At 50.0% G+C, this 10,223-nt stretch overlaps 1 protein-coding gene across 1 annotated transcript in view; it reads right to left on the minus strand.

Moving 5' to 3' along the window:
• SHROOM3 (shroom family member 3) overlaps positions 1-10,223 on the minus strand; it is a 65,462-nt gene that overhangs the window by 36,874 nt on the left and 18,365 nt on the right. The window contains exon 2 of the mRNA XM_012650968.1: positions 4,730-4,861. Within this exon, the coding sequence (XP_012506422.1) occupies positions 4,730-4,788 (59 nt within the window). The 5' untranslated portion in view covers positions 4,789-4,861. The remainder of the gene's footprint in view (positions 1-4,729; positions 4,862-10,223) is intronic.

Below are 10,223 nucleotides of genomic sequence, written 5' to 3' on the forward strand. Positions count from 1 at the left end.
GTAATTTTTCTCCATCAGAGAAAGTCCACTTGCTGCACAGAGCACCCTACTTTATGAGGGACAGGTGATTCAAGGGAGAAAGGAAGGGAAGAGCTCCCAAGCCAGCCTGATCGGAGAAACCAGACCTGGCACTCAATGGCATGGCATAGGTCACAGCCATATTTTTTTTCCTCTAAATAAAAGGGTTGAGTCGAAAAAGTAGTAGACCCATAGCTGAGGACAAGCCCATGTGGCCCACGGTGCTGCTTTTTCAGGGCTAACACTTCCAGGGAAACGGACGCAGTAGATCCCACATGGGCTGTTCATGCATCAATTAATCCTATGCACGTAGTAAACACTACTTAACCCTCCTCCCAACTGCTGAGAATTTTAGCAGTCTTTCGCCAAAAGGATAATTCAAACCTAACTTGGGACACACACACACAAAATCAAAGTGAATAAACTGATGATTAACTGAAACACTTCTGAGTGGGGAAAATGTCATCACTAACGTAGCTGTAGCCAGACCGATGCAAGGATGTGGTGGGCTCCCTCCTGGAGCGAATCTCAGGGGAAGGCATGATGTGGGGCCTTTGTCAGGTGCTCTCCTGCTACCCGGGAAGGGCTCGGTCCCTTCAGAATTCCTGTTCCCAACTGCCTGCTGAGGAACACTGGCTGTGACATCACCCTCTAGGAGCAAGTTCTTCTACCCCTGTCTGGAAATATTCCTTTTGATCACCACCTCTGCCATTCCTGCTTCCACGATGGCACTTTCTTTCCTTTTCTCTTCTTTTTGAGCCAGGGTCTTGCTTTGTTGCTGGGCATGAGGGCATGATCACAGCTCACAGCAACCTGAAACTCCCAGGCTCTCAAGCGATCCTCCTGCCTCAGCCTCCCGAGTAGCTGGGGCTACAGGTGCACACCACCATGTGGGGCTCATTTTTCTATTTTTTGTAGAGCTGGGGTCTTGCTATGTTGCTTAGGCTCAAGATGGCACTGTTAATGATGGGTAAGAACAGCTCAGAAAACAGTCCCAAGCCACACAAAGGCAGCCTTCCTATCAAGAGGAATGCCTCCAGAGTGGGCAAGGTTCTTACCACAGCCTGGCTACCTCTCCAAACTCGTTTTCTGTTGCTCTCCTTCCTGCTCACCGCACTCCAGCAAGACGGCCTCCTTACTTTGACTCAAGCCTGTGAAATATATTCCTGCCTCAGGACCTTGGTACTTGCTGCTTCCACCCCCGGAATGCTCTTTACCTGGCTCACTCCCTTCTTTATTCAAATCTCTGCTTCAGAGATGACTTCTTGGAACTAACTAAAGAGCATCTCTTCTTTTCCTAGTCCCTGTCACTTTGCTTTATGTTCTTCATAGCACTTACCGCTACTCCACATGACATCAGACCCCTCTGGTTACATGAGACTTCAGTGGTATCTACAATGTTTAAAGAACTGAAGCACATATGAATTGTCTGTTAACTCTGTGGTAGATGTGTGTATTCTTACAATTTTACTCTATTTTGTGTGTTTAAAGTATTTTTCAATACTTATAGTAAAGAATGCAAAAGAAGCGTATGAAAATATTTCCCAAAGTGTACTCACAGAACATTAATTCCTGAGATGATCAAGTATGTTTGGAAAATACTGAGCTAAAATAAGTTAATTTTATTTATTGCAAGACTTCTATTGTTCATGTGCTGTTCTCAAAGGGAAAACTCAGCAATGTTTTCTAAACTTACTTGACCCTAGAAACTTTTTTCCAAAAGGTATTTAACGGATGATTATTCTGTGGAACACACTTGGGAAACAAGTATTATAGGGTGGGGGCCTTTTATGGCTTGTTCCCCACTGTACTCCCGATACCCAGACGTCATCTGAGACATACTCGCACATTTGTTGAATGAATGAATCACTAAGTACTGGCACTTTAGTATTTCGATACTGTCGTTTTAGCCGGTCGTCAGGGGCCAGACTACGTGACTTTTCTAGGTCTCTTCTACAGTATGTCAGTACTTAGAACCACTGTGTGAGATTTCTGTAGCGCAGCAAGAAGACCACGACAAGGGTCTGACAGGAAGCAGCTGAAATACAACTTCAGGGAAATTCCAGATCCAACCCAGCTTGCAGACAGTTACATTTCCACGTCTTCAGTCTCTACTTCTGTCTCCCTCTCACCTCACTCCTGCCCCTCACTGCCCTCCCTCTCCCTCATACTCCTGCCTCTTCGTGAGAAACAGATCTGTACATTTAGCACTGAGACTGGAACTGGAACTAAAGTAAGGCTGGCAGAGGGACCCCGACCAGCCGATTTGGCACACTAGACCCCTAGATGCCCCTGTGCGCTGCAGAAACACACCAGGAGCGCGTCTCCCTCCGCAGCTGCCACGATCGGACCCCAGAGTCAGGGGGCAGCCCTCTGCCAGGGCCGCACACCTGAGGCGTGGAATGCACAGGTCACAGGTTGATGTGTGCTGGGGCAGAAGAGGGTATGCACATCTGTAGCATTTTGGGTAAACTGAGATTTTCTTCCTCCTTTTGTCCCCACATGGTGCTTTTGTACCAATAGTCTTTGTTTCAGGAGGAACTATTCTGAAGCCCGGATCAGAGGAACAGAGTGGAAGACACAGCACAAGGGCAGATCCGCCTGCATGAACCCCTCTGGGGTGGGGAACGGGTGGGAGACGGGGCCACGCAACCTTCAGAAGTGCCGACCGCACCGTTCCCCTGGGGCCAGCCCGGCCACCGCGGTTACTGCAAGCAGTTACTCTAGGCAGTGATGCAGTAGTCTTCCTCCTGCTGTAGGCCCGGCATGTACTTAGGTCACGGGATGACTTCCGATTTAGGGCGTCATGAGAGGGTCAGGAGGCTCGAGAGGATCCCACTGTTGAGGGGCACTTGGTTGATACACACCTGCCATTGCATGTGCTGGTTTATGCCATTAACCTTCAAGTTCGTTACCAGGTTTCACGGTGTCCCTAAGCCTTCAGCCTGATTATTATCATTTGTTGTCATCTATTGAGTGCTTACTATGTACCAGAAACTACACAGATATTATGTCATTTAATCCAATAGTAAGTACTATTAATTTCATTTTACAGGAAAGGAAGCCAAGATCAAAGAACTGAAAGGATTTGCTCAAGCTCACGAGGTAGGTGGTAAAGTGGAGATTTAAACCTAGGTCTGACTTAACAGCCTGAGCACCTTACCACCGTGCCACTCTTCCTTCCGACTGCTAGATTCCCCACATCTTTCCTCCCGAAGGCCTGCAACACCTCGCTGTCTAGAAGCAAAGGCAGTCTGCCTTCACCGAGGCGGACCGGGGGGCTGAGGGGCACGGCCGGCAAAGCTGCTCCCTGAACAGAAGGCTCAGAGGGGGAGCACACGTTCTTTCGGGGTGGCTGGGAGGGACGCAGCCAAGGAGGAGGACTATCTGTAACAAGGAGGGTAACCAGGAAACTGTCTCTTGCTATGGCCTGAAGCCTACCCAGATACGCCGAGAGAGGTCTGTGCTGTTTCATTCCACCAGCCACAGTCCACCGGTGAGAGGTCTAAGATTTGGCCTTGACTTGACCAGACATGAGCATTAAGGGCTTTGATCGAGTCCTGGCCTTGCCAAGGCACAGCCACCACCTGTTAGTTAAGTAATCCTTCCAGAAGCTGCCTGTCTCCCTGCCCTCCCCTCCCCCGAGCGCGCGCACACCCGCCCCCCCCAACCCTTGCATCGCATTTGTTGGTAAGAGCTAAGTGCAACTTATTCTCTTGACCTTTCCATCTTCCTACCGTTAACCCTATCCAAGCGTTTCCCAAAAGTGATAAGCTATGGAGTCTGATTCCCTGCGATCAGTGGACAGGTTCAGTCTGCACGGGATCCAAGCCTTTAAGTGTAGAGTCCTGCCTTAGTTCTCTCTTTACTGTGTCTAGGTGGTCCGGCTGGCTCCCTTCTCTCTGGTCCTTCTCAGTTTTGTGAGGTCTGACTGCTGTATAAATCCCTTCTCCCACGACACTCACAGTGGCTCTGCTTTCTCCCGACCAAACCTTGACAGCTACGGCAGTGACTAGAGGAGCAAAGGAAGTATAACCTGGTGGTTTCATGCAACAGCTTTGAAACCAGGCTTGGATTTGTCCTTACTTAGGTACTGATCAGTTGTTTGAGCTTGGACAAATTAATCTTTCCAAGCTTCAATGTCTTGTTCTACAAAATGGGACTAATAATACTGTACCTGTTTTAAAGAAGCCTATGAAAGGTTACACAAGATAGAGTATGCACTGAGCAGTCCTCACGATGTTAGTTGTGTTGTTGGAGCTAAGCTGGACAAATTACCCTCCTAGAGGGAGAAAAACCAGGTGGGGAGTTTAAATACATGAATGAAATCATTCAGATGAAAAAGATACCATTTTGACTAAAGCAGAAAGGACACGTCAGTATTAAAGGAAGAGGAACGTCAGCCTTTCTATTAATAGTACAGTGTCCAATGTGTAACGGAGAAATGTCTGGCTGAGAATTGGGGCGCCCCAGAAATGTCTCAACTGGCCAGCCAGTGCTCCCGATAATTCTGGCCCTCAAGTTGATCCGGCCCCAGACGTGAGGATGACTCGTTCGTACACTGGGCATGTTAAGAGGATGAGGAAAGTAGTGGGTAGAGATTTAATATTTGGGGTGAGTGTGAGAAACTGTTCTCAAAACAGAGCAGAAAGCTCTTTTCCGGGAACATGACATTAGAAAGAAACTCCCAATCTCAGCTACAGCCACCTACCTGGAATGGCAGCTTTGGTGCCAAGGAGGGCCGATCGTGCCCTGAGATATCTGCATCATGCTGGCATCCGGCTGGTTCTCCCCGGGTTTGGTCGTGTGCCACGAGTGGGGTCGGCCTGCAGGGTCACTGCGCCTGGGGAGACACAGGAGAGGGGACGCCCCCAACGTTAGCGGTATTCTCAGCTGATGTGACTTGTGGATTGGGAAGCGGAGACTGCTGCATCCTCGGAGATTGAAAAGCAACCAGGTAAATACTGCAAAGGAGATTTTACTGCTTCTCTGAATACTCACTGATATTCTTTGCTTAATTTTTTAAAAGTTTTACTTCTTATGTGACATAATTTCAGACTTACACAGAAAAGTTACAAAATTAGTATAAAGAATTGCCACATAAACTTCACCTAGACGTCCTACATGTTAACATTTCTTCTTTATTAACGCCAAGTTGGGCCTCTACCTCTCCATATATAAAAACGGGAGCACCAATTCTATCCCACTTCCCAAGGGACTTTGTGTGAATATATGGTAAAAAGCTTTCTGGGACTTTTGAAGTCTTCTGTCATACCCTGACGCTGGACAAATGATTCTATTAATATTATTTAATTTCTTGGAAGAATTACATAACAAGTAGCAGCTCCCCAAGTCTGACCGCTGCTCTGAGCTGTGTAGTCTAGGGAACAAGATGCTCTCCAAAATAGTTTCTGATTTTGCAAGTCAATGATGTCACCTTTTAAACATCCTGCCCTTACAACACAAAGAACTGACAAAGGCAAGGGAAAACGTGGGTGTCCTGCAGCCTGTCCCAGGAAGAAAGGATTTGGTAGGGAAGACTGCACTACTCCAGACGGTCAGCGTCAGGAGGAGTTGCTACGCTTTATTTTTGGCAAAAGAGTGAGGTGATCTATCAGGCATTTCGTGCTGAAAACTCTTGAACTGTAAGACTGTACGAGAATTTTATGCAGGTTAGAAACACTTATGGGACCCAGGAATTACTTTGATATGGCAGAGATAATAGCTGTAAGTTATTCCAACTCATTGTACTTGGCCTTGTGGCTAAAAGCCCACCTATCCCTTTCCTGTGAAAAAATAAATTAACTTTTATAATATAAATGAAAAATAATTCCCCTGAAGCCAATAAAATTTCATGCTTTCAGCGTATCAGAATACTAGACCAAGTGCCAGGAGACCTGGGTTCCTGCCCCTCCCTAAACCTTTGCTCACCTAAAAAGTGAAGAGATTAATCAAAGAGGCTCGATTAACCTCATTTTAACCTGCAATAACTTTTAAAATGTACAAGAGAGACACTGAAGAGCTTCTCAAAACAGATGATTTCCAAAAAATAGATGTCTTTCAACTTCCTGAAGGGAGATTACGGTGAGAGGAAAATGGTCTTGTGCGACGCAAGGGAAACAGGTGCACAAGACTTTTTATAGTCAGTCAACGAATATTTATTCAATTGAAGGGGTTGGTCAGGTGGACTAATCCCTGGGTTGCTACTGAAGAAGGAAAAGAACTCTTCTCTGAGGAATACAAGTCCTCTTACACTATAAAATGAGACACCAATCACATCCTACTCCCTCCTTTGAGCTATGTGTTCATCTCTGTACACTGCTTGCTATCGCCCCCAGCAGCTATAAATCAACCTAATAATGCCGCACCAGATGCTATAACCCACGCCCTACAGCTTAACAGTGCACAGCCCAGCACTAGTGAAAGCTACTCCTGTAGGCCCCTGAGAATTCCTGACAAACAACTTTGTATCCGCCCACTTCCTGTGCCCCTTTTCTGCCTTTAAAAACTTGCTTGTCACAAAGGCCAAATGGAGCTCACATCCAAAGTCACCTGGGTCTGAGACTTCCGGGCAGCTGTCCTCTCTGGCTCAAGTAAAGGCTTTAAATCATATTTTCTGCTTCAGTTTCTTCCTAGTGGACACTAGACAGGCCAGGAAAAGGGAGAAAAATTTAGATCTCTCGAGATGGAGAGAGGTCAGAAGGATTCGGCTCCAAGATAACACAAACCTGGATTCTGCTCCAGTTTTTAAACCAGATTCTACCGGCTTCTAGCTTTTGGATTTTAGGCAAGTTTTGTAACCACCCTGAGTTTCCTCATCTGTAAAAGGCAGAGGATAACAGAACCTATTCGCAGGGTTTCTGTAAGACTAAAACTGAGCTGATGTGCCTGGCACAGTGAGCACTCGGCAACTGCTAGAGCAGAGAGGCTGGGGAGACGGCCGGTCAGAGAGCTCCAAAAGGAAGGGCAGAAAAGGGGAGGAGAGGCTGAGGGTGCGTGTCGGGAGGGTGGGCGGCCAGGAGCAGCCGGCGTGACGGGGCTGCCCAGCTCGCGACTCCCGGCGAGGGTGCGGAGTCAGCATTCACCGCGCCCGAGACTCCCAGGGTCCTGGCCCGTGGGACCCTGGCGGCAGCAGGGAGGCGGAGAGCTGTCAGGGCCGTGGCTGTGACCTGGAATCGGGGACAACCACGGGCCAAAGGAAACAGACCCGGCCTGCCTGGACATGACGGAGGACTGGAGGCAGCAGCGGCACGGCTCGGGCTGCGGAGGGGAAGCAGACGCAGAGTCAAGAGATCGACGACAGACGTCCACGAACACAGCCCGTCTGGCTTCTGGGCCCCCCGCAGAACCACGGAACCTCTGGATTCGCCACTGCCCCGAAGTCGAACCGCCCTTTTTCTCAGAGGGGCAGTCAGCGGTCCTGGCGGCTAAGCGCCACGGCGTGGCGGATCAGCGTTCCTGCTGCCAGTCCTGCTCGGATCTGGGGTATCGGACTGCCTGGAAACGGGGCTGCCCACCTTGAACTTCAGCTCCTCGCTGACTCAGCTCCCGCCTTGTCGCCCTGCTGCACTCAGCGCGCAGACGTCCTTCCTGGCGCTCCCAGCCCTCGGGGCCGGCCCACACCGCAGCCAGTCACACGCGACTCCGGGCACTCGGCAGACCTTACTGGTTAATCACACGGCAGACGCCCGGCCCACAGTGAAGGGATAAAATCTCTTTCGCAGGAGGCGCCTAGAAGCATCTCAACGTGCACATGGTTCTGGACCCAAATGGGCTCAAAATACACGAGGAGAAAGAACAAGCTGTCATCTTCCCACCCCATGTGCTGGCTCCCTAGGGAAGGAGCCGGCAGGACCCCTCAGGGGCAGGATGTTAGCCCTGGGACGAGGTGTTGGCCTTGAGACCGCTGGACGCCGGTGACACGTGTCCTCCACCCAGCACCGCCCTGACGCTCAGGGTGGCTCTTTAGCGGCTTCGCCCAGCGTCGTCTGTCCCTGCCGAGCTAGAGACACTGTGCCGAGAACCTTCTCCCGCCCAAAGGAAACAGGCCCTGGTCAACCCCACAGGCGCCACAGAAGGAAGACCCCTCTTCCTGTCACGGAGACGAGGCCCGAGGTGATGTTTACCAGTAACTTCAGGGGTTTCAGAGAAGCCGTCCGGTTCGAAACCCTACGGGAGACGGGAGGTCCCCTGAAGAACAACACGGCTGCCCAGACTGGACACCGGGCGGCACGTGTCCTTCGTGAGCGACCCGACACCTGGCTGAAGTGCCCATCAGACTCCGAGTGTGGGCAGAGGCTGTGCAGAGGACAACGAGGACAGGACAAGCGGAGCCGCTTCATCCGTGCCGAGCGAAGAAAACTTCCCTTTGCGCTTTAAAGACAGAAGCAAAACTTCCTTCTAAACGTAAGCTGTCCAGAACACGCCTCAGTTTCCCTCCTGTTCATTCTGGGGACGTTTATGGAGACTCCCTATGTGCCAGCCACGATGCTAGCACTGGGAACACGAAGAGGAATAAAGTGCCACTAGACCCACGTAATTCACGGCATGGAAGGGACAGCCAGGTAAACCGCCAACACGCCGTGATGGGCTCCATGATGGAGGCCTGTCCACGGTGCTTGGTGGACACAGGAGGGCATCACCAACACTGCCGGGTTAGGGCAAGAGGGCTTCAGTTTTAACTAGATCGTGGAAGATTCCTCCAGCTGGGAGGGAGTGGGAAGAGAGAGGGAGGGGCGTCCGGGTAGAAGGAATGGCATGACGAAGGCGTGGACACGTGCAAGAACATGATACGAGCCACGCGAAGCAGCTGGAGAGGGCGCGAGGAGTGTGGGGAAGAGCAGAGGAGGGTGGAGGGGCAGGAGGGCGAGTCGTAAAAGCCTCGCCAGTGTCCTCTGGCCCTGGAAGGCCGAGAGCCCTAGCCGGGCAGAGCATGTTGGAGGCTGAGTTTCAGGAAGCAGCTGCCAATAACGAGGGGAGCAAATCTGAGAAAGGCAGGATTGGAGACTGCTACCAGCCAGGGCGAGAGGTATGAGGGCCTGGCACCACGGCAGTGGCCGTGAACTTGAAGGGAGGGCACATCTCTTCAAGGGACGAAGGGGTGGCCTTGCGCAGGAGGAATGCCAGTGCCACAGAGGAAAACGGGGGACGCTGGCTGGCGTGACAGGGAGAGGACGGGACGACAGCTGAGGGGCTGAGCACCGACGTCCTCCACCTTCCTGACGAAGCCTCGGCTAGCTGGGGAAGTGGGGGGTTTGTGTAGGGAGTTGGGCTCCAGGCCGTAGCAAATGAGGACTAGAAGAGTTGAAATTGATGTTCTGAAATATTTAAAAGATGTTTGAAAGAGACATTTAAAGGAATTAATGACTAAGATATTGTCTCTGCCCTTAGGGAAGACTGAATGAAATAATTTCTACAGGAAAGATACAGTAAGTGCTTTAGAAAGTGAGCCCGAGACTCAGGAAACTCAACACGGGGACTTGTGCTCTGGAGGAGACCGGGAGGTGACGACTTGTCTGCGCTGGGAGAGCACTGGGTTTCAGCACAGGCCTGATAGCTGAAGAGCAGGATGATTTTGAAACAAACACGCAAATCAGGTCTTAAAACAACTTTCTTTTAGATGCAGAACATATGCTGGGAGAAGGCTTCAGAGATAAATCTTTGTTTTATTAGATTCTTCTGTACTGTACATATAGGGGTTAAGTGATGAAATAAGGAAAAAGGAGAATGGGGAAAGATGACCAAAAATAGCCCACCAATTCTCATACTTTGCTGATGGGAGTGTCAGTCAGTACAACCTGAATGAAGAGCAGTTTGGCAACATCTAGCAAAACATTTTAAAAATACCATATCTATCAAAGGATTGAAGAACAATCTAAATGCCCATTAACAGCAGACTAGTTAAGTGAGTGTGGTACATCCATATAATGGAACGCTGCGTGGCTGTTAAAAAGAAGGGAAAGCTAGGTGTGGTGGCTCATACCTGTGATCCCAACACTTTGGAAGGCCAAGGCAGTAGGATCACTTGAGGCCAGGAGTTTGAGACCAGCCTGGGAAACAGTTACACCCTGTGTCTACAAAAAATAAGAAAAATTAGCTGGGCGTGGTGACGTGCACCTGTAGTCCCAACTACTGGGTAGGCTGAGGCAGTAGGCTTGCTTTAGCCCGGGAGTTGGAGGCTGCAGTGAGCTATGATGGCGCCACTG

This window comes from Propithecus coquereli, unplaced genomic scaffold (assembly GCF_000956105.1).
Source record: "Propithecus coquereli isolate 6110/MARCELLA unplaced genomic scaffold, Pcoq_1.0 Scaffold343, whole genome shotgun sequence".
NCBI classification, from domain to species: domain Eukaryota; kingdom Metazoa; phylum Chordata; class Mammalia; order Primates; family Indriidae; genus Propithecus; species Propithecus coquereli.